At 50.6% G+C, this 25048-nt stretch overlaps 1 protein-coding gene across 1 annotated transcript in view; it reads left to right on the forward strand.

Moving 5' to 3' along the window:
* The window catches only part of TRERF1 (transcriptional regulating factor 1), a 635163-nt gene that overhangs the window by 557318 nt on the left and 52797 nt on the right, over positions 1-25048 (forward strand). Inside the window, exon 16 of the mRNA XM_086927823.1 lies at positions 17940-18148. Within this exon, the coding sequence (XP_086783949.1) occupies positions 17940-18148 (209 nt within the window). The remainder of the gene's footprint in view (positions 1-17939; positions 18149-25048) is intronic.

Genomic DNA, 25048 nt, shown 5'->3' on the forward strand with positions numbered 1-25048 from the left:
ATTGTCACTTAAACAGTTTTTTTGGTTCTTACAAATACACATGGGACACTTCGCACAATTAGAAATTTGTTGTATATATGATTTATTGTGTATAGTGTATATGCTTATACCACTTTTTGAACAATACAAACCTGAGTATGGTACAAACATTTGTGTCATGAGTGCTCTCTCTCTCCTGCATCCCTCCTTAACCCTTACTGTTATTGCTATTATGCTGAATAATTATCAATGAATCCAATGTACTATTCCACTGGAACCTTTGTTTTCTACATAAAGTTTGCACCCTGGTTCCTAAGTGAGTAGGGTTCCCTTGTCCCTTCCTTTCCACTCTCAGAACTCAACAGAATCTCGCAGAGTTTTTATTTAACTCCACGAGCTCTGCCCACCCCTAGTCCTTTCCATCTGATATGTCAGAGACTTCTAAGAATGAATCATGCGATGGCTTGTTAGATTTCAGCACTCCTGGACTTGATGGTGTCCCGCATCTTTCTGGTTCTGAACGCCGATCTATAAATGAGGCCATTGTAACAGTGCTTGGAAGACCAATGGATTATAATCACAGGCAACTGGGAAGACAAGTTAACTCATTCACAGGCTACAGTCGAGTCGTTTCCTTGGTAGTGCGATCTGTAGTCCCCCTGAAGGATGTTACCTTCTAAGCTGCGAATTCATCTCAAACAGTAATGACTGATACTTGCCTACTGGCTTGTGAAACACATGAATGGCATGCCAGTCTAAGGACTGTGGTCTAAGAAAGAGACAACATACCATAACAATCTGCTGGAACTAAGGAGGTCTTTAAAGCCTTCAAGTCCTTCCTTCCAACTATCGAGCAGCGTCCCTGCTTGTGCAAAGGGACAATACCACAGCAATGTATTAAGTCAACAAGCGGACAGGCACAATATCCATAGCTCTGTCTTCAGAAGCCTAAAGAATCTGAAAGTTGTTGATTGTGAGCAACCTGCACATCGCAGCAGTTCACTTGCTGGGCATTCAAAATACAGAGCAGGTTCTCCCAATAGATCAAAGCAAGGGGATCATGATTGGGTGTTGAACACCAAGGTATAACACAAAATCCTTCGCGAATGGGGCTTTCCAGATATTTTCTTATTCATGGACACCGACAACAAGGAATGCCCAAATTACGCATCCAGGAACAATGGGGAAAGCACTTTTAAACAGCTGGTCAATGATATTTGTCTATCTTATCAAAGTGAAGAGAGACAAAGCAAGGATGATACTCATTGACGCAAAGTGGCCACAGCAATGGTGGTACATAGGCCTTCTACACCTGTCGGAACGACCACACAAGAAGCAAGAGGGTGCCCTGCAGTCTGGATCTCCTACTAAAGTTCGGGAACCAGATCCTGCACCCCATCCTATGTAGCAGCTGGGCCCCTGAACTCTTGCAATATGGCCTCTTAGACTTATCAGAAGACTGGATGAACTTACTAAGAGAAGCTAGACATCCTTCCACAAGAACTTTGTATTCATTTATTTTATTTATTTATTTTTGCCATTTGTAGAGCACGCTGTAACCCCACGGGCATCCTGGCGCTAAGAGAACATCCGAACTGGAACGCTAGACAGGTGGCTAGCAGGGCATTGCTGGTAAACAGGTTAAATGGAAGAGTTTCTGCATCTGGTGCCAGCAGAAAAACCTTGACCCTACCAAATGTCAAGAGGAATCAGTACTTCTATATCTTCTGGAATTAGCAAGGCTTTGACTGCAGTGTTCTTCTAGCAAGATACATCTAGCAGCCATAACCGCTGCCACAAAAAAGCCTTCATAAACCTCTGTTTTCAAGATTACTGTAATGAAAGACTTCTGCGAAGGTCTTAAGAAGGTTTATCCTCCCTTAAGGAGGGCTTTTCCTCCCTGGTAGCTGAATATAGTATATATCAAAACGAATGTATTCCCTGTTCACATTGATTCACGATACTTCTCTTCTGCACCTTTACTGGAAGGCAGCTTTCTAGATGGCACTACTTCCACCCCAAGAATTAGTGAGATCCAAGCCCTCGGTTGTAAGAAACCATATACAGCCTTACATAAGTATAAAGCAGTGATGAGGACTCATCTGAGTTTCCTTCCTTAGGTGATATGTAATTTCCACATTAAGCAGACAATTTTCCTTCTTCTGTAGCTGTAAAATCCTTGCATTTGCTAAATGTATAAAGAGTTCTAAAATTCTACTTCTATAAGATCAAAATTTTAGAATACTGATCATCTGTTTGCAAACTGTGGCCCAGCAAGAACAGGGTTAGCCACGTCTAGGCAGTCTATATCTGAATTGATTTTTTCCTGCATTTTTTGTTACAATAAAGCTAACAAGTCTTTGTCGGGTAAACCCAGAGTTCACTTCCCTGGTGGCAGGACCGCTACTGCGGCATTACTGAGGAACGTCTCTTATTATGAACATCTGTAAAGCTGCATTGTGGAGGTCTGTACATACTATCACAAGGCATTACTGCTTGACAAGATTCAGGGGTGATGTTCAAGTGGGACAAGAATCTCTGTGGAATCTTTTCCATTAGTTATGTGATAATTTTATATTCTTTGCATTTCTTCTCTGCCTTTCTTAGGGAAAGGCTTTGCGTTCTATTAAGTGTGTGTGACTAATTATGAAGATCCCCTTAAGATGAAGGAATAGTTACTTATCTGAAATTCCAGATCTCCTCCAAGGTAGTCATCATTATAATCTATAAAATATACTTCACTGGTGTTTTTCTTCTATCTGGCACAGCCTCCTAACAGATGCTACCTACGTAGCCTGCTTAACTTATCTAAGAGGGCAGAAAATTACCTGCTTTATTAGGCAGTCCTGAATCAGCTAGCAGCAGTAGTTGAAGCAGCATGGGTGATAGGAGAAACTGGCTTAGTGTATGGTTCTCACTTTTGTAAGTGTAGCACCCTGCACTAATCCAGGCAACCCTTATGGCGATTTTAGTGGTTTTAGACAACCTTAGAAAGCTTGGTAGTTCGTAGCTGTGGAGAGTTGCTTTCAGGTTTAGTCCAGAAGGAGCGTAAAGTAGCTTGTTTTACCAGTATTTAATCTTATGGTATAGGTTAAGTGAAAAAGAGTGGACCCACAAGATGTAGAAGAGCCGGGGACCCAAGGAACCACCCAAGATGAGTATCTAGGAACCCCATGGAGGTTTTGTGCAGAGTGGGAATACGACTGCATGCTCAATGTTAATCAATAGGTAAGTCGCAGTTGCGGTTGCAGTTTTAAAGATAAAGGATCCTTCCCAGCAGATCCTGAAGACAACCCACAGAAGATGGAAGGTTGGAGAGTCGCCCCACCCGTGGATACCCCAGGATACCTACACCAGGGAAGCTGGGTGCACACGTGTAAAGTGACGTCGGAAAATGACGTAGACCACAATGGAGGACTTCAGGAAATATGCTGCTGGAGAAAAAGACAAAGGAGTCCGGTGGAACCCAAAGGGGGATTCAAGGTAAGAAGAACCTGCAAGCAGAGTGGACAGAGTCTATGCCACTCAGGGGTGACCAGGAGGCACGGAAGACGAATGCCCACCGATGTCGGGATACAGGAGAGGTTGACAGTGTCCTTGAAGTTGCAGCTATGTGGACCAGACAACGCTGTGGAAGACCAAAAGCCGTTTACGAGCTGTCCAATGTCAGATGTCAAGAGCCCGGGGGTCAGTGTCCAGCAGGGGCACGAACAAGCCTTGGCAGTGGCAAACAACGTAGTCGACGGAAAAGGTGCAGAGTCGGGACCAGCAAGGTGCAAGTGACTCACCACGAGCAGGTAAGTCAAAGCAGGCCCCAAGCAAGCCGGGGAGCCAAAGAAGACCCTCAAGAGTACCCACGGGCCAGAGTCACAGGAGTCACAAGAGGATCTCGAGCAGCTCACCAATATAGAAGGCCCACGGAGCAGAGGAAGCAGTGAGGGTGAAGATCTGGGCTGCTAGAGTTGCTTGAGGTTGGGGCTTCTTGGAGCCCGAAGATCTCTGGAGATGAGAGTCAACAAGCATTGGCAAAGGCAAATTGCCGCTGTGCACAGGGGTTCTGTTCCAATGGTTCCGACGAGGGATACTGGCTTGAAACTCGGTATGAAGACAGTGCAGTCCTCGAAGGAGTTGTAGAACCACCACCTGTGTTGCTGAGCCTTTAGGAGTCTGTGGAAGCCCAGAATCAGGAGCCAGGTCAGCTGTGTTGCGGTGCCTGCAGATGAAGGGGAGTGATTCCTTCACCCTTGCAGGGAGATTCCTTTAGGTGTCTTGGATGTCCACAGGCCAGGTGAAGAACCTGTATGGAGCACGGACGCAGACGTTGCAGAAGACCAGCAGAACGACGAGACCAGGAGCAGCAGGAATCTTCCCCGGTGCAGTCTCAGTTCCCAAAGCAAAGTCCAGAGTGTCCAGACGGTCGAAGTTGTAGTGGTATGTGATCTGGATCTTGTCCCACGACAAATCTAGGGACCCACCCACAGGTAAGCCCTTACGTACGTGTAGGAGAGGGTTGGGATGGTTCAGGGGTCCCTCCCAGAGGAGTGACTGGACAGTGGGGAGGGTACTCCCATGTCCTTTGTCCAGTTTTGCGTCAGAGCGGGAGCCAACTGCTCCCTGAAATTGTTTGAACTGGAGTATGCAAGGAGTGCACCAAATGTGCCCTTCAAGCAGTCTCAGTGGCCCCCACCCTGCACCAATACAATAACCTCTGTCTGGGAGGTGGTCACACCTCCCTGTGAAAGGATATCTATTGTTGGCCCTTCCCCTGCTCGAGCTTGGCCCAGCAGCAGGAGGTCAGAAAAGTGTCTGGTCGATAGCAGTTTGCTGTCTGCGTCTGGAAGACTGCTACCGGGAGCACTGAAGGCCTCCCGGAGGAGCTCTAAGGTCCACGGAATCATACTTCCCACACCGTTTACGGTGTGGGAGTATGATTCCAACATGTTTGATACCAAAAATGACAGAGTTCGTTACAGCTAGTTTAGAGATGGTCATCGTGTTATGACGCATGGCCACTCTATATCTCAGGGGTGTCTGTGTCCGCCTTGAGGTGAGAACTACCTGTCCCCTGAAAACACTGAGCTAGCTGTATTGGACTCCGCTTCCACGTGCCATGTGAACAAAAAAAACATAGAACAGAGGGCGTGAGTTGTACCAGATGCCACAAAACAACCTACACAATATACTTCTCAAATAGTCAGAAAAAAACATGTATGCATGTAGTACTTAATATCTCTAGCGTAGAGTACATTTTGGGCAACAAGATCTTTGAGGAGAGTGGGCCGGAGTGTCTCAGAGTGTGGACATCTACAGTGAAGGGGAGGCTGAGGACATCGCTTCACAATTTCAATACAGAGTGCTGGTTGAACTCATAGTGGAGCGCAAGAAGTGGGCAGTTGGTAAGAGGTACAGGTCTCCGGATACTAAACTGCAGGCAGAGGTGGAGAAATGTCTCGTGGAGGTGGTGGGCCTTGATGCAAGGGAGTCAAAGACAGGCTTAGCCTGGGTCAGTGCACCTACAGGGATTAGACTGGTTCCATGAACCGTGTGTGGTGGTGGGGACTTCAAGAGAAGGTTGGCAGCTGGCTGCCAGAATATGGAGGAGGCAGGTTCAGAACACAAGGGAGTGATAGCCACATGGGTTCTCCACATTCCCTTCTCGCACGAAGAAAATTAGAAGCGGCAGGGAGCAAATTCTTTCAGGGGATGATGAAGGAAATAAGGAAGCCCTGTTGCTCCATTTCTGTGGGAGTAGGCCCAGGGACACAACGATTAATTAAAGACCACATGTGGTGGGAAAGGGCTGCTTCCAAACAAATATGACACAAAGTAGGGAGCATAATAATAATGAACAAAAACCTTGGAATGTTGGAACTGCAAACTTTATGGGCAGAGGGCAATGACGGTAGGCTCTGGTCTTAGGATTCTGAAGTCCATGAGCATGAACAGAATAGATCCAAGAAGAAAACGTCCCCCAAAAAGACTTTCCTAACAAACAGGGTGCTAATACCTCTAGAGGCTAGCACCTCCAGAGGCTAGCACCTCTATGTTCAGTTGAGCACCCGGACAAAACAGACAAATTAAGAAACTGTTGTGCTGGGAGAAGGTGACTTTCAAGATCAAATGGCACAAAGGCCAGAGGTAAGTCAAGCTTGCAATGGAAAATTCACATATTCAAAACCTTAATCTGAGGACCAGTTGCCTAAAACGAGAGAGTGGTCCACAGATGGAAAGACGCAGCACACAGTAGAAGAGATTCTAATGAGTTCCAGACAATAAAAGGTCTATTGTAATGCTTATTAAGTATACACAAAAGTGAAGGATGGAATGCTTGAATTAATCTCAGCCACTGATAATTACTTGGACCGCATTCCATTCCATCATTATTTTGTACACCATGGTGTGGCATGAGGTGGCATGCTGTGCAAAAAAAACGAATGGCTGGTATGTGGCTCGAGTTATTACCAGTGACTGCAGTTAATTGAAGCATTTCATCCATCATTTTTTGTATATTTCAGTGTGTCACCCTAATTAAGAAGGGTGTGCCCAAACGTTCAGTCCTAGGCACACTACAAGACAAAAATGAGGACTATGGCAATAAGAATATTGATGGCCAATACCATACCACTTAAGATTCAAAAAGACATTTGAAGGAGCAGATTTGGCACATACCTTGTTTAGTCAGATCTTATGGATGAAAAAAGGAGATTTAAGAGTTGAAAGAGCCCACATAGTGGGTTTGAAGAGAAACATCTACAGCAGAAGATCAATAGATATCCTATTCAAAATGTTCTCTTCCTGACATAAAAAGATTGAATAAACACAATGCAAGGAGGCAGTTCACTCTCCAATTCACACGTAGCCACATGTTCCTCATATAGAGCTTGGAAGAATCAATACGTCTCAAAATAAAAGGTTAAATTAGTTCTTCCTGGGTAAAATTAATTTCCAGTTGAGAAAGGAAAAATAATGTAACATCTTTAAGGCATACATGACAATTCTGGACATCAAGAACGTCATTTGAAGATGAAGAATAGGGAGGTGAGCTACTGCAATTTGTTAAAAGAGTTACTGAGTTGTGTCTAGTTTTGATTACTAGGAATAATTGTAAGATGGGGTTTCTGTATGGTGCAAAAGTAAGCTTTTTTGTTCATTATACTGCCTCCTGTGGTGTCTTGGAATGGTCTTGAGTGATTCAGGCTGCTGCCAGTCAAGGAGCTGGCCAGCTGACTGCAGATGATTTGTCTCTGCTCAAAGACACCAAGCAGTGCTTAGGATAAGGGCAGCCGGAGTATTTGATATTGAGAAGGTTGTGTTATTTCTTCTTTAATTGCTACTTCCTACACATGACCCTGTGAATATGCATTATTTCATCCACCATTTCAATCATCACTTCCTATTATGACCACAGAGACCAGTCACAGCTTTGTGAAACAGATGTTGGAAGTTATTACCTGTAAGAAAGTAGGATCTGCTTTCATGGTCTCCCTCATTTTTTGCTGGTGTCATGTTTTTTCGGACTCCTCTCTAACTGTGATCCTGCTACTCAGGACACCAGTCGCTGTGCTTCTTCCCTAAATTGGACATGGTGAGTATTAGGGTATACTCCAGATTGGCTACTGGGATACCTAGGGCATAGGTACACCAGGGATCTCCCATGGGCTGAAGCATGTATTATGCCACCCATGGGAGACCACTCAAACTGTGACTCCAGGCCTGCCATTGAAGCCTGTGTAAGCTGGTTCTAGCACCACTTAAAGCAGATGTAGGCTTCCCTATATCTGATGTCACTACACTTAAAACCTATAAGTCACCCCATAGGCAGTCCTTTCAATCCTGAAGGCAGGATGCTGGGTCCTAAGTGGGAGGTTGCCCCTGCAACCTTCGGAGTCCATTCTCCGGGGTTGTAAGTGTATTATCCATTATGAGATATCGAGTGGCCATGCGTCATTACACGATGACCATCTCTAAACTAGCTGTAACGAATTCTGTCATTTTTGGCATCACACATGTTGGAATCATACTCCCAGAGAGGTATTATTTTAACTGCCAGCTCTGATTTGCAGTGGCAACCACATATTATTTGACTTGTTTTTTTTGTTTTTTTAAACATCAGTTTTATTGTTCATAACTTGTTGGTGGTAGTTTCTTCTTCCTCTTCTCGACTACCCCACTACTACCATGCCGTCTCCACTCCTGCCCACTTCTGCCCTTCACTCTCCTCTCCCCTTGTAAACTGCCCCTAAGATCCCTCCTCATCTGCCCCGATGTTGCTATGTCCTCAGATCCCTCTTCTCCTGACTTGCTCCCCTGTTCTCCCCCTGTCCTGCTCCACTGATGCACTGCTCTCTCCTCTCCTTTTGCCTGGTTATTTGCTCACTCACTCACTCTCTCACTAACTAACTTACTCTTTCACTAACTAACTAACAATCTCAATCCCTCTCGCTAACTCTCTCACTATCTAACTCTCTTTAAAAACACTAATTCAAACTATCTCTCTCACAGACTCTCTCTCTCCAAACTCTCTAACTATCTCTCTCACTAAATAACTCGATCTCTCCTCTCACTAACTTTCTCTCTCACTAACTCACTCACTCACTAACTTACTAACTCTCTCGCTCTCTCACTAACTCTCTCATTAACAAACTAACTCACTATCACACTAACTGTTACACAGGTATATTTTCCAAAGCTGCGGCCTCCTGTTATTTATGCCCCCATAACAAAACAAGCATTGGCATAGCCAATAGGTCTCGTCTATGGGACCTTATAAGTGTTTAGTTATCCAGCACAATATCCTTGGTGCAACAACATCAACTGTTGCATGGCTAAACACTCATAAGGTCCCAAAGGCGAGACCTATTGGCTATGCGAATGCTTGCTGTATTTACCTTAGTACAGGCAGAAACTCGTTCTGGGGAGTGGACCAGAATCTCCCAGACGACATTTTACTTCCTGTGTATACTCCTCGTTTTGACCTTCACATACATAAGCACAGCTGCTTGAACACGTGTCTCTGAAAGAGACACGTTAGTGATAGATTCCTTACCTTAGAATATCCCGAGGCGTCAGACTGGATCCGGAAACTTTTGCGTAGCAATATCCCTGCGCGTCGGTAGGCGTCGTCTGCGGCTCCGCGTCCGTCGTCGGCGTCGTTAGCGCCGGAATGACGTCGTCAGAGTATTTAGACGCCGCCCATGCGCGCTGACGTCAGTTCTTCTTTTTTCCGCGCCAGCTAGCGCAGATCCGGAGAAGCTCTACCCTCAGTCACTTTTTGACTGACCTTTTGATCACTCATTTTCTATCGAGTCTTCGACTATATCGGTGCCGGTAGGGATGCCCGGGTTCAAGCCCTGCTCGAAATGCGACCGACTGATGTCGGTCACGGACCCCCATCGCCGGTGCCTGAAGTGCTTAGGCCTCGACCATGACGATCGAACCTGCTCCGACGGCCGGGCCATGACGTCGAAGGCTAGGCGGGAGCGGTCCCGCAAGCGACTCGAGCTGAGGCAGTCGGCCCCGCGCCGCTCCAGGTCCCGGTCCTGGTCCCACGGGAGGTCGAGGGACAGGTCGTGAGGTCAGAGTCATCGAAGCTCCGGGAGTGGACATCGGTCGTAAGGCTCCAAGTCCTCAGGTAAGAGGCATGAGAGGTCGGAGCAACGTCATCGTTCCTCCGACCCGCCCCGACGCTCGCACGATGCGGCCGGGGGTTCGGGCGACACCGCCCACGCGGCTCCGCGGGAGTCGCAAGCGTCGCCGCCTGCCCCACACCTTCGGGTCCCTGGGCACGGTGCGATGCCGGAGGAGATCGAGCGGTACCTCATGGCCATGAGGTCCCTCCCTCCGCAGTCGGGTTCCGTGGCGCCGTTCTAGCGGGTCGGGTGCTTCGGCTCCAACGCCGCTGGGTGCTTCAGCCCCGGCGGCGCCGGCGACTTCGGTCTCGGCGCCGCAGGACCTCACCGGATCCGCTTCCGGATCCGGGTCGTCACTGGTCGACCGTACGACCTCACCGGCGCCGGCCCAACGGGTGTCGCCCGCTGTGGACGCTGTCCCCAACTCCTCCTTCGGTCCAACTCTGGCACCGGAACGGCGCCGCTGGGCGCCGCATCCGACGGCCTTTGGAGATTTTTATTTCCACGAGGAGGCCCGTCTACTGATCCTGTTTTGCAGGGTACGGGTGACGAGGAGGAGGATTGGGAGGGGTCTGAGGACCCTCTGGCACTAGATTGCCAGTCTCAACAAGACTGGACATATGAGCTTGGGGAGGCCAGTGGTCTTGACACTTCGCCAGACACTGGATTTAGCTCCCCTCCGACTGTGTCTTCAGAGGCGGGCTCTACATATAGTGTAGTGTTGACGAAGGCAGCTAAGGCCTTAAACCTTAAGTTCCCCGTCGCGGCCGTGAGGACAAACCTCCTCACTGAGGTCCTCAAACCGCAGTCAAGCTCCAGTGAGCCTCTGCTGCCGTTCGATGAGGCCTTGTGTGACGTTCTTGTGGGCACTTGGTCCAAGCCCGCCACAGGTCCGCCTGTGGATAGGAACGTGGCCAGACGCTACCGCCCGGCCCCGGGCGACCCATGCTTTTTGTCCACCCATCCCACCCCCGAGAGTCTGGTCATCCAGGCCTCCAACTCCCAGACCGCATTCCCGTCGGCCCTGACCGACAGGGAATCCAAGAGATACGAACAGTTTGGGAAGAAGGTGTCCTCGTCTGTTAGCTTAGGGCTGCGGTCTGTGAATACCGCCTGTCTCTTGGACCGCTACACCCACACTCTGTGGGACACGGTTGCGGAGGTGCTGCCACAATGCCCGGAGGAGGTCCAGGCTAAACTCGCCCAAACCCTTGCGGAGGGCCAAGATGCAGCACGCTTTTCTATCCGGTGTGGACTGGATACAACGGACTCACTGGGGAGGGCGATGGCTACGACGGTGGCGGTTCGACGCCACGCCTGGTTGCGGTCTGCCAACTTCTCGGCCGATGTCCAGGCCACACTCCTGGACATGCCGTTTGATGGCCGTCGCCCCTTCGGCGACAAGGCAGACCATGCGCTGGAACGTTTTAAGGACTCCAGGGCTACGGCCAAGTCCTTGGGCCTCACGGCCCCACGCCAGCAATCGGGTGCCTTTCGCTCCTTTCGTGGCCACGGAAGGGGCGCCTCCCTACGTACTGGCAGCCACGTGCCGCAAAATGTTCAACAGCGCAGTGGTGGACGTGAAAACCGCCGTGGCGGCGGTCAGGGACAACGGCGAGGCCAGTCCACACCTCCTGCAGCAGCACCCGCCTCCAAACCTTCCTAGTCCGAGTTTTCAGGCCCATGTGACGCCTGTGGGAGGCAGGGTTCGCCATCACCTCTCCCCCTGGCGCACAGTCACTTCGGACAGGTGGGTGCTGCAGATCGTCTGAAGGGGCTACTCCCTCCCCTTCGAGGCGACCCCTCCATCCTTGCCACCGCAATGCCACCGCGTGTTGGGGGATCACTTGCAACTTCTGCAAGAGTAAGTCACGGCCCTCTTGGCCAAGGGGGCCATCTAGCACGTTCCTGGGCCAGAAGTAGGGTGTGGATGTTACTCCCACTACTTCCTGGTACCCAAGAAGGGCAAAGGGGGCCTACGCCCTATCTTGGACCTGCGGAACGTCAACGGCTTCCTCCGGAAGGAGAAGTTCAAGATGCTGACTTTGGCTCAGGTCCTAGCTTCCCTAGACCCGGCAGACTGGATGGTAGCGTTGGACTTGCAGGACGCTTATTTTCACATCCCCGTCCTGCCGGCCCACCGGCGTTACCTGCGGTTCACGGTAGGCCAAGAGCACTTTCAGTTTACCGTGCTCCCCTTCGGCCTTACCAGCGCCCCACGGGTGTTCACGAAAGTGATGGCGGTGGTCGCAGCTCATCTGCGCCGGTTAGGGGTTTCAGTCTTCCCCTACCTCGACGACTGGTTGTTGAAGGCGGGCTCGCCCCAGACAGTCGTCAGCCACCTCCAGACTACGGCCGACCTCCTGCATTTGCTGGGGTTCTCCATCAATGTGCCGAAGTCGCACCTGTGTCCCTCTCAGAAGCTCCTCTTCATCGGAGCGGTTCTCGACTCGGCGCAGTTTCGGGCTTACTCTCCCGAACAGCAGGTTCGGGATATATAGGCTATGATTCCAATCTTCCAGCCGTTATCCCGAGTCTCGGTCAGGTTGACGCTGCGGCTTCTGGGGCTGATGGCCTCCTGCATCCTTCTGGTGCATCACGCCCGGTGGCGGATGCGGGCTCTGCAGTGGGACCTGAAGTTTCAGTGGGCCCAGCATCAGGGCAACCTGTCCGATCATGTCTTGATCTCGGAGGGCACTGCGAGACAACTGCAGTGGTGGCTCACAGACCGCGATTGGGTCAGTGCCAGATCCCTCTCCCTGCCCCACCCGGAGCACGTGGTTGTGACGGACGCGTCCCTCCAGGGCTGGGGAGGCCACATGGGAGAGGCGGAGATCAGAGGCTTCTGGTCTCCGGCGGAGTCCCGGCTCCATATCAACCTTTTGGAGCTGCGGGCGATTCGTCTAGCACTGAAGGCATTCCTCCCCTCTGTCTGAGGGAGTGTAGTGCAGGTGTTCACCGACAACACCACCGCCATGTGGTACTGCAACAAACAGGGCGGGGTGGGGTCGTGGACCCTATGCCAGGAGGCTTGCGCCTCTGACAGTGGCTGGAACATTAGGGCGTGACCCTGGTGGTTCAACACCTGGCAGGTTCTCTGAATGCCAGGGCGGACGAACTCAGCCGTCGGTGCATGATGGATCACGAATGGCGTCTGAACTCGGACGTGGCGCAAGGTCTCTTTCAGCATTGGGGAGAGCCTTGGTTAGATCTATTCGCCACAGAAGAGAACGCGCAATGTCATCGATTCTGCGCGTTGGAATTTCTAAGGCGACACTCGCTCGGAAACGCTTTTCGTCGCGAGTGGAGTTGCGGTCTATTGTACGCCTTTCCACCTATACCACTTCTGCCCAGAGTGCTGAAGAAGATCAGGCGCGACCAGGCCCAGGTCATCCTTGTGGCTCCGGACTGGGCACGAAGATACTGGTATCCCGAGCTACTCAGCATGTCAGTCAATCCCCCGATTCGTCTGCCTCTTCGGGAGGACCTTCTGTCGCAGCAGCAGGGGACGGTCCTGCACCCGAACCTGTCCAGTCTCCACCTACAAGCTTGGAGATTGAGGGGCGACAGTTGAGGCCATTTGACTTGCCTCCTGAAGTCTGTGATATCATTCTGGCAGCCAGGCGTCCCTCCACAAAGTCGGTATACGCCTGCAGGTGGAACAGATTTGTGGCATGGTGCACAGCAAAGGCTGTGGATCCTCTTTATGCACCCCTTTCTGATGTTCTGCTCTTCCTTCTTTCCCTTGCCCAACAGGGCTCTGCTCTGGGCACTCTTAAGGGGTACCTTTCTGCTCTTTCCGCCTTCTTAAGGTTACCTGACCAGCCTTCCTTATTAAAGTCCCCCATTGTAAATAGGTTTCTGAAGGGCATCACACATATGTTCCCTCCTGTTCCCTTTGTGATGCCCCAGTGGGACTTGAATCTTGTACTCACTTATCTAATGTGTGCTCCCTTTGAGCCGCTCCACAACTGTCCTCTCCGTCTTCTTTCCCTGAAGACTGCTTTCCTGGTTGCCATCACCTCTTCCAGGAGAGTGAGTGAGCTCCAGGCTCTTTCTTCTACTCCACCTTTCCTATCTGTTCATCCAGACAAGGTGGTGTTGCGTACACGACCTTCCTTCCTGCCCAAGGTTGTCACGGCCTTCCACATCGGGCAGTCCATTACCTTGCCCACCTTCTTTCCGCCTCCGCATCCCTCGAAAGAGGAAGAGAGGCTCCACCGTCTGGATCCAAAACGTGCGCTATCCTATTATCTAGATCGCACACGCCTATTCCGGGTGGATGACCAACTCTTTGTTGGTTACGTGGGCGCGAAGAAGGGAAAGGCAGTACACAAGAGGACCATTTCGCGGTGGATCATCTTGTGTATTCAGGCATGTTACTCCATGGCAAAAAAGGAGCCCCCTGCTGGTTTGCGGGCTCATTCCACTCGGGCCACGGCAACAACAACTGCCCTGGGCCGAGGAGTCCCCTTGCAGGATATTTGCCAGGCAGCCACCTAGGCCTCGCTGCACACGTTCGCTAGACACTACTGCCTGGACAGTCAAGTCCGGAGGGATGGCTTCTTTGGCCGTTCCGTCCTCCAGGACTTTCTGGTGTGATTATTGGTTCGCAGACCCACCACCGGGGTTGGTATTGCTGGGGTATCTATTCTAAGGTAAGGAATCTATCACTAACGTGTCTCTTTCAGATGCACAAGTTACTACTTGTGTAACGCTATATCTGTAAGAGACATTAGTTAGTGATAGATTCCTTACCGACCCACCCATCCTCCCCGTTCTGCGAACCGATATCTAGGGTTAAGGTCATCCCCTTTCAGGGCCCTAGTTTCTTGGTACCAGTGTTGGTTCTATCATGGCTCTGCGTATCTGGCGCGGAAAAGCTGTGTATCAGAACTGACGTCAGCGCACATGGGCGGCGTCTAAGTACTCTGACGACGTCATTCCGGCGCTAACGACGCGGACGACGGACGCTGAGCCGCAGACGACACCTACCAACGCGCAGGGGTATTGCTACGCAAAGGTTTCCGGATCCAGTCTGACGCCTGTGGATATTCTAAGGTAAGGAATCTATCACTAACTAATGTCTCTTACAGATATATCGTTACACAAGTAGTAACTTGTGCCACAGCATCGCTGCTAGCTGTTTGGTATCTATGATTCTCCCAATGTCTTTCAACTTTTTTGGTCAACTACCAAGTATTTCTTTAGCTCTTCCATTCTGCTACCTTCTAGACCAGTCAGAGGTTTTTGTTAGCATTTTTTTTCCTACGGGGAACTGGAGTTTTCCCCCAGTCTTATTTTTTGGTTCCTCTAACTCCATTGTTGGTAGCCATCGGAGATGTGGCAGGCCTTATATTCATTCAGACTAAGAGGTCCTCCCAACCCCGCAGCCACGAAGAACTACTTTTGACAACAGGGTACTTAAAGAATAAATTGCAATATTCAGTTTCAGAGCTTGCCCATGTAACCCTTTTCACTAATAATCGACATTTCTTCAACATTGTCCATTCCCTCATTTCCACTCATTTGATCCCTCTTGTCTTTTAACCAAACATGAATATGCATATCTAATGTTACGTTATGCAAATTAATAACCACATATAATCATTCTCCATGATAGAAGGCTGTATTTATTTGTCATGTCACGTAAAATAAATATGGTTCAATAAAACGTACTATTTGGATCAAGTGCAGTAATAACCACAGTTTCGAACATTTGTTTCTGAAGGTGAAATCCTATATAGTTACCATAATAGTGGAGTTTCTTCTGGAAGTCATCCTCTTGACTTTGCATCACATTAGGGTCTTATTTAATATTTTTGAGCCCTGATTGTGTTTAAATACTTGTGTTTATAACTAACATTTTAAAGAGACTTTAGATTTGCAAAGTAATCTGCGTTCAAAAACAACATACCATCGAATAAAAACATTTCAGTTTCCTGTTGGTTCTAGCATGACTTCCCTTGTGCAATGCTCATGAATTCACACATGAAGCCAGGCTTGCCTCTAGAATGATAGAATCAGTGAAATCACTGGTGACTTTACATATCGTTGTGATACTGACAATACCGAAGCCTCGTAGTGTTGCTCTTTCACACATCTGTTGACTGGGGGTGTTGCTAGAGCCTTGCTTCAGTTTGCCTCAGCAAGGTGTGTCAAGGAGGACCAGGACAGTTGACAGCTAGATTGGTGCCCTTAGGCCAGTCTGGGAGGGCGAGTAGGCACTTGGAGCTGCCCTCAGTAACAAATACATAAATATCTCAAATCCCTCACGCTTGCCTATGGCAAGAGGGTTGGCCAGACAGCCCTCCCAGCTCTTGAACGCTGGATGGGCAACAAAACCATGTTCAGTTCGGAGCCCCCCATTGAAAAATATCATTTAGAAGCTTAATTCCTTACTCCTTCCCCTTGGGCCGGTTGGGTGTGGGCCAAAGAAGCCTCCTGCCCTTAGTAAAGGAGTGACAAGAAGGAATACACTGTGCAAGTTTCAGCTCCCTGGTTAAAAAATAATAAAAGGGAGTGACATCGCCGCACCCTTTCCTAACCATGACTGGGAAGGCCATCCTACCTGTCTATACGGGAAATTATTGCTGGGCATGCCAAAAGCTCGGGTAGTGTGGTGCGACCCTGTCGCACCAATCCAGTCGCACAGCTAAGTAATATGATTACACTAATCCTTCATATCAACCAATTATACTTCATTTTCAACCAATGTTAATCCGAATTTCTCATCTTCCTTCCTTTTAAATCCACACTTTGTGAAACACATCCTTTTTGTTATAAACATTTTCATGTTCTGTGTTATCAACCCCACGGAACATGCCACTCATGAGTCCCCATAACTTTCCAAATATCCGTAATGTTAAATTAAAACTGAAATAACTAGAATCACCACCCCTCCTCTCCTATACCCATTTCATTCACAACTCTCAATGCCTTGTCCCTCACACTCGTCACCCTACTCCCCCAATACATCCACACCTCACATTCAAACCTGCTCTCTATCGTACACACACATCCTCTCATTCGTGCTACCATCAACCCCCTCACAGCTCTCTAGCTCAACACCACAAACACTCTCTAAACTCACTTGCTCGAACATCACATTCCCTGCTCTTCGCATTACACTTGCACCCCCTCCTTACGCTACAAACACTACATTACATGCCGCTGCTCTCGCTATAAATCAAGCGTACCTGTCAACACTCGCTTCCGACTTCCATTTTCAAGAAAAACATTACGTTCACCAAAACGACTTCCCATCACCCCCCCCCCCCCCCTCCCCCCATTTTTGGTTGGGGGGCATTGCAAAAGGTCATGCCCTGCTTTCGGAAATGCGTTTTAATTGATACCACTGCACTGTGTGTCCACCGTTAAATAAGCCAGTGCCGGCACTGGCTCTCTACAACATTACCCTGCTGGGGTTGGGTGTAGCTCTTGTACAGCAAACCCCACCGTGTTAAGGGACTTAGCCCGGACTTGGGGGTGACGTCATAGTTCATGGCCTCTCCCAGTATGGATTCTTCTGTGTATCTGTGTATGTGCCTTTATTTGTTGGAGTGTATGTGTGCGCGATGTCTGTAGGTATGTTGCTGTGTATGTTATCATGGATGTCAGTATGTTCTGTCTGCATCTGTCAGACACGTGTGGCCCCCTCACTCTTTCAGCAGGGCCTCCCTTTTTCTAGTGTTTAGTTTGTTTATCCTTAGTTTCTACTTGATTTTAAATAAGGCTTCCGGTTTTCCGTTTTTTTACTGATTTTTACAGATAAATACAGAAAGAAAGCAATGTGTTTCCTAACTGTATTTATTTTTAAAAGCAGAAAAATACTGAAATGGTGCTTCTTGTGAGCAACTCTCCATGCTGTCTTTCATGAATTCTAGGCAACAGCTGAGCAGGCAGATAGCATGGAGGGTTAAAATACAGGATGAGATTTCCTTAAATACAGGCATATTTTAACATCTATTTGTAGTATGGTGCTAATATGTACCTGTGAGTGCAGTCTCTTGTTATACATGGCTGCTTAGTTTGCTAAAACGTGACAGGCATCCATGTTTGGATGCACGTCGGATAGTTATATAAATATAGAAATATACAATTTTACAGCTACATTTATTCTTGAAACATAAAATAAACATGGATAAATACCAATTAGATGGGCCAAAAATAAATATGGATTAATACAGACGGAGATGTTAAATTAAATTAATACCATAAAACCGGGAGCCCTAATTTTTAATTGTGCAGTAGGTCGGTGGAGAAAGTGTGCGCTCCTTTTACGTGTCATTATGTATTCTAGTTAATCTTTGCTCTTTAATTCTGTTTCAGATATTCAGTTCCAGACAGGCTTTGAATGGCCATGCCCGAATACACGGGGGCACAAATCAGGTGCCAAAAACCTCTCCTGTCGCTTCTGCTGTCAAGCACAAACCAGCCCCACAGAGCGGGTACTACTCTGTCAAAAGCTCCCCGGCGCACAGCACGACCAGCGGGGAGACCGACCCCACCACCATCTTTCCATGCAAAGAATGCTGCAAGTAAGACAAAGCAACGCTCTTTGGAAAAAAAGCAAAATTAAAGTATATTTGCGTGTGTGGCTAATTTCCTGTGCACTGTTTAGGCTCTGAAAAACAATATTATCTGTCAAAAAACACAAGGCAACAATATGTTTATTTGTAACAGTCAGATGTTTTCCAGCAAGGAGCGAGACAGGCTTCTCCAACGAGTAGCTCGTGATCTACTTGCACCTCTCCAGCTACTTGTAAGTAGCTTTCGTGTGTGCAGCACTGCACACTAAATTACAACCTTTTGATTGGTTATCTTTATATATACATACCAAAATTGAAACGTGTACTCGAGAGGAAAATGTGTGCATTCTGGCTGGATTTCCTAAATATTTTTATAGCTGAAATTTATAAAGCTCATAGCTGCCTCTGAAGAGGGTCCCAGCACTAGCCGTACTGAGATGTGCTGAGGGATTCGTCCACCCTGTAAAATAGAGCCTAGTTATCAAACAGGTATGTTTTCAGCAGTTTACGGAAAATAAGTTCAGAGGGTGAGAAGCGAAGGGTAAGTAGTAAGGAATTCCAGAGATTGGCAGTCAGGTAGGAAAAGGAGTGTCCACCTTTCCTTGTCATGTTTAGCCTTGGAGCACATAAATGTTTTTGCTCATTGGACCCGAGTGCTCTCAGCTGAAGATAGAGAATAATCTCTTCCTCAGATAGCCAGGGCCTTTATGCTCACATGCTCTATAAGAGAGTGCTAGAGCTTTAAATTTAATGCGGCAAGCAGTGGGCTGACAATGGCGGTTGTGCATGGAGGCCGTGACAGAGGCATGAGCAGGTAATATCAGGATAAATCATGTGACTGATTTTTATTTATTTTTTGTAAATATATTTTTATTGCAGAATTAGAGACAAGATGACTCAATAGACCAACCAGTACACTTGTGGCATCCCGACAGTTAACATGACAGAAATACATTACACAGCCAATTAGCCCACATCCCGGAGGCAGGGCGGCGCGTCAAATTCCCGTTCCCCGGTAGATGCCTCAGTGTGTGCCCTTTCGGGGCGTCAGGTCAGTTATGTCGTGTAGTATCTGCTTTTACCCCTCAACCCCCCCCCCCCGCACTGTCGAGCCCCAGGCTGCGTCCTTGTTCGCTCCCAACAATTCCTGTCCACCTCCTTCCTGGCTCATCTGGGTCTAACAGACTGCTTCGCGGTACCGAACCACCTACCCCACGAACACCCCCCCTCCCTCCTCCCCCCTCAACTGCTGCTAATGCGGGTACCCACAATCCTTCCTAGCGCTGAGGTACGCCACCCATCAGGATCCATACACAAACATTCGATCCACATGGAATACTATCCTCACTCTACTCTCCCTCTGCATCGTCCGTCATATAGTCCCGCAACGCTTGAACCACTAACTCCCAGGACCTCGCCAGCTCCAGGCATTTCTCATTGCCAGTCCTAGTTGCCTGATGCATCCTGATCACACTCTCGCAGCCCGACCACTTCAACAGCTCATTCCTCCATCTCCTCACTGACGGGCCCTCTTTGGACTTCCAATGCCAAGTTATTTCGCGTTGTGCCAGCATGATCCCCAAATCAATAAATTTGCTCGTTATTTTAGTCTTCCTAGTATGCGGAAACCAGAGGAGCAGGCACGCCGCCATATCAAAGTCTACCTCCCTGTCCGTGACAGCATTCAGGAGCTCCCCCACTTCCGGCCAGTATCCCCCCAACTTCGGGCATCCCCACAGTAGGTGATCCAGATCTACCTCCGGAGCCAAGCATCTCGGGCACACGGCGTCAAGCACCTGGAAGTGCCGACTCAACCTCTCCGGGGTCAAGTACGCCCTATGGACAATGAAAAAATGCACCTGCTGAAATCGCGCGTTCCTCGTTCCCTTCCAGGTCCGACGCAACACTTGGCTCCAGATGGTATCCGGTATGGGTTTGCCTATGCTGACCTCCCATCGCGACTTTAGTGCCAACAAGGGCGCCAGTCCCTCATTCAACATTCTGGTATGGAGGCAAGTCACTGCTTTGACGGTGCCCGCTGCCATTACCACATACTGGCATGCCATGGTCACCTCCGGCTCTGTCAGCCCCCCCCCCCTCCAGTATCGCTGCCACCACCGCCGCATGCAGTAGGAAGGTTCCGTCTGGTAGGCCAAATTGCTCCTGTAACGTCTGATAGGGGACCAACATCCCATCAATATAGAGGTCTCCCACCATCTGCAGGCCCAGCTCCTCCCACGTCAACAATTGGGACCAATCGCCCCCATGTGGTAGCGCAGTCAACATTCCCAGCGGTATCTCCGGTGCATATGGCCGATCTTTCCCTGCTCTCTTCAAACTCCTATTCCAACATAATTTAAGCGTCTTTTCCTCCATCGTAAGCTCCTTCACATCCAGTTTCTGTTGCATGATGATATAGGACAAAACATATCTCTGGATGCCAATTTCCGGTCGTGGCCAGGACCCCTAAATTCTCTGGCTACATTCTGTGTTAATACCTGGAGTTGTGCTGCCAGATAATATAACTCAAAGTCGGGGACGGCCATCCCCCTTCGGTCTTGGGCCTAGTCAGAGTAGTCAGTGCTACCCTGCGCCGTCCGTGGCCCCAGAGGAAGCCGGTTACCAATGTCTTCAGCTCTCGAAAGAGCCTCTGCGGGATCCATACTGGTAGCGTTCGAAAATAATAGAGTAGCCGCGGGAGTGCCACCATCTTCAACAGTGCCACCGACCCAACACGGATAGAGGGAGGGAGGCCCAGAAGTCCATGCAACCCTTCAGCGCACGAATACAGCGCTCCACGTACCCCTCCAAGAGGTCCGTCGCCTCATGGTAGATGCGCACCCCTAAGTAGGTGAAACAGGAAGGTTCCCACACCACCTCTCTTGTAAGCTGTGGGCAGAGCGTACTCTTCCGCAATGGGAATATGCAGGTCTTGGTCCAGTTCACCCTGAGGTCCGACAGCCGCCCGAATCTACTCAGCATGTCCACCGCACCCTCTAGAGCTCGTCCAGGATCTGCCAGGTACAATAACAGATCATCGGCGTATAGCGATATGTAGTGCGACTCAGGCCCCTGCGCTATCCCGTTATACACGGCGCCCAATCGTGCCTGAGCTGCCAACGGTTCCATCGCCAAAGCAAAGAGCAGAGGAGACAGCGAACAGCCCTGTCGCGTTCCCCTACAAACCGGATAGGCCGTAGACACTATGGGCCCCAGTCGCACTCTCGCCCTCGCCGACGAATAAAGCACTCTCGTCCAACTCCGAAACCCCTCCCCAACCCCAAACTTCAACAGCACTCCATCCAGGTAGTCCCATTCGAGGCAATCGAACGCCTTTTCGATATCAACTGCTAATACCACGGGATCCCGGGCTGATGCTTCAGCACCATCCATAACTCGGATCAAACGGCGAATATTCATCGAGGTGCTCCTGGTCGGGATGAATTACGCTTGATCCCTATGCACTAGGGTGGTCATCTGCAGCAGGAGCCTGGTAGCCAGGATGCGACTCAAGATCTTATAGTCCACCGTTAGCATTGACAACGGGCGGCAAGAGGTCACGAATAACGCGTCCCTGCCCGGCTTCAACAGCGGCACCACCAGTGCCTCCCTCATGGACTCAGGTAAACACCCCACCTGTTTCGCCTCCGCGTATACCGTCAACAATCTGGGTGCCAATATATCAACGAATTTGGCGTAGAATTCTATCGGTAACCCATCCACCCCCGGTGTTTTGTTCCGCGCCATGTGTTTAATTGCCCCCCTTATCTCGGCTAAAGTGATGGGGCCCCCCAGTTCCTTCGCCTCCTCGTTATCCATCATCGGTAATGGGGTCGGATCCAGGTATTCACCTATCTCCGAGGCCTCGGCCTCCAAGTGGCATTCGTACAATCCCGTATAGTAGGACTGGAAGCGCGCCAGTACCGCTGATTGAGAATAGACTACTTCTCCATCCTCGCGTCTTATACTCATGACCGGGCACCCCCTAGGTCCTGGATCAGCTAGCTTGGCAAGGAGCGTGCCCACTTTATCCCGCTCCTCATGCACCTTAACAACATACAACTTGTAATCATAGCACCGCAGTCTTTCCGTCTCAGTCGCCACCGCCATGCTGAGTATGTCGTGCCAAATACCTGACGCCGCCACCTCTTCTGTAAGGCCCCACACTCTTTCTTAGTCAGGTGAGTTTCCTGAAGCATTGCAATCTGAACGCCTCTCCTCACTAAGTAGGCATGCACCTTATGACGTTTCACCATCGTACGAATACCACGGACATTCCATGTAACACATTTCAAGTTAGGTAACGTCCCCATGAAGTACTTTTCTACACAGTGGCACTAGCCAACAAATGACCCCCGCATTGCAGCAATTGTACACCCCCTTCAAAACATTCCCCATAACTCCCCAAACCCCCCTCCCCAGGACAGGACCTAATAACCCAGCTTCAGCCCGGTTCCAAACCTTTAACACCCCACACATCACACTAACCTGTGGTCGTCACCACAGAAGGCCTTAAGGGCCTCAAGAGGTCGATGGAGCACTGCACCAGGGCGGCAGAGCTACCACCCCGCGCCCGCAGTCCCAAACTGCTCATCCAGCCCCATACCTGGCAGTCCAATAAAGATCTGGAGAGTCCGTGCTGACAGGCACCCCGGAATTGTTCAGTAGTCTCAGGCCTCACTCGGTAAACAAGCCATCCGCAGTTTGCGGTGTGACCGCCGGCCCCCTCGCACCCCCAACATCCGAGTCGTCTCCACCGGTCTTCTCCCCCTCCGATCCCGATCCTCCAGATGTTTTCTCCTGCTGCGACCCTGTGATGGTTGCTGTAGCCGCCAACGCACCCTTCCTGTCGGCCAGCATTTGTGCGTCTCGCTCGGCCCTTTTGAGCTTATTCCGGGAGCAGATGCGCTGTGACTTTCTGAGCCGGACTGGCTTCTGCCGATCCCTGCCGTCTCTGTGTGCACGATCCGTCCCCGCATGATAAAGTTCAAGCCACGACCATGCCTCGTCGGGAGTTTGAAAGAAGTGGGTCCTATCATCAAGGATCACTCTCAGCTTGGCAGGGAAAAGCAAGGAGTATTGGATCCCCTCCTCTCTCAGCTCCTTCTTCACTGATAAAAAGGATGCTCTACTCTTCTGAACGTCGTGCGTATAGTCCGGGAAGATCGTGACACTGCTATTGTCCACCTGGAAGGGACCCTGGGATCTTGCCCTCTGTATCAACAGATCACGGTCCTTATAGTGCAGCAATTTGACCACCATCGGCCGAGGCGGTCGGCCCTCCAGGGGCGGCTTGGCAGGCACTCTATGCGCTCTCTCCAGGGAGAAGAAGGGAGACAGACCCTCCGGCGCCACAACTGTTCGGAACCAGTTCTCCATATAGGACACTGCATCACCTTTCTCAATTTTCTCCGGAAGCCCCACCACCCTCGCGTTGTTCCTCCGGTTACGACTTTCCGCGTCCTCCGCTCGTCGCTCCAGGAGCGCCAGACGGCCGATGATATCCGTCAGTTTGTTCTGCGGTGACCACCGCCGGTTTCAGGTCCTGAAGCAGTTGCTCGTTCGATTTCACTCTATCAGAGAGCTTGGCGTGGTCCGCCCTCAGTAGGCCCAGCCCCGTCGCCACCTGTGCAATGTCCTGATGCAACGTTTCCTTTGTAGCAGCGATCACCTCCAGTATAGCGTCAAGGCGCTGGTTCAGCCTCTGTTCTTGCGGTGAGGCCTCCAATGGGGGTTGAGCACCGCCATCCTGGGCCAAGGCATTCCCGCCTTCCTGCCCCTGTGGCGCAGCGAAGCCAGCATCCAGCGCGGCCATCTTAATTGTGAAAGATGCGCCACTCGGGCCGCCTCCACCGATCACAGTTCGCCGTAGCGACCCCACTGTCCGCCCCGTACCAGGCACCTCCCGGCACTACCCGATGGTAGACGATAATGGGGCCAGCAAGCACTGCTACAGAGCCAGCCTGCCCGTATTACACTCTCAGGCCCCCTTCTGCGCACAGCCGCCTACCTCTGTTCCACGGCCGTATACTGCTTAGCGCCACCAACACTCACACAGCGCCTCCAGGAACCGCAAGGGCCAGGGTAGCAAACCCAGTGCGCACCTCCAAAAAGGGGCAGGCAGGTGTAGTCCAGGGCTAATCGTGCTCACTGCGCAAACCAGCACTCTGCAGCGTATTTTGTAGCTTGCTCCGCTCTCTGTCCTCCGCCTCACCAGCCCAATGCCTCAGGACCTCCAGCTGGGCCGACCTCGCCGCCGGCTGCCAGGCACACCGAGCAATCCCAACAGCGGCCGCCCCCCGGGCATTCAGGATCCGTGGGAGGTCGGATCCGAGCCCAATGCCGTAACCGCCTCACAGTCCGTGGCTTCCGTTGTTTCCTCTCAACTTTCTGCAGCCGGGAAATCGAGCCCCACTATTACTGCCGGTCCCGCCAGCCAGCCCAGCCCCAGCAGCTCCGCCGGCGAGCAGCCCCCGCAGGCTATCAGCGCTGCCACCTGGGGGGGAAACAGTCAGACGCCAGGCCCTCTCGCCAGTGCTCGGGGAAGCGGGAGGGGGAGGGGCACTGCTCTCACCGGACCCCAGCCGCGGAGTGCCACCGCCGCTCCCGGATCAACTCCAACGGTCCTCGCCTCGGATCACTTCTCCGTTCGCTCTGTTCGCTCTGCCCAGCAGCCTCCAGCAAGCCTGCTTCGTCCAGGAGCGCTGCCTCTAATGCTCCCGAGCCGCCAGCGCCGCCATCTTGCCTTTGTCCGCCGATCGAGACCGTCTAGGCTCCGAGGTCCGGCAACGTGCGTCTCCCGGGGTCCCGACGGGGTCCAGACTCTCCCCTCCGGGACAGCGACCCCTCACGCCACCGATTCACGCCTCCATGGGCGCCGAGGGCAAGTTTCTCAGGATGATAGCGGGA

The sequence above is a fragment of the Lissotriton vulgaris genome, chromosome 6 (genome assembly GCF_964263255.1).
Source record: "Lissotriton vulgaris chromosome 6, aLisVul1.2, whole genome shotgun sequence".
NCBI classification, from domain to species: Eukaryota; Metazoa; Chordata; class Amphibia; order Caudata; family Salamandridae; genus Lissotriton; species Lissotriton vulgaris.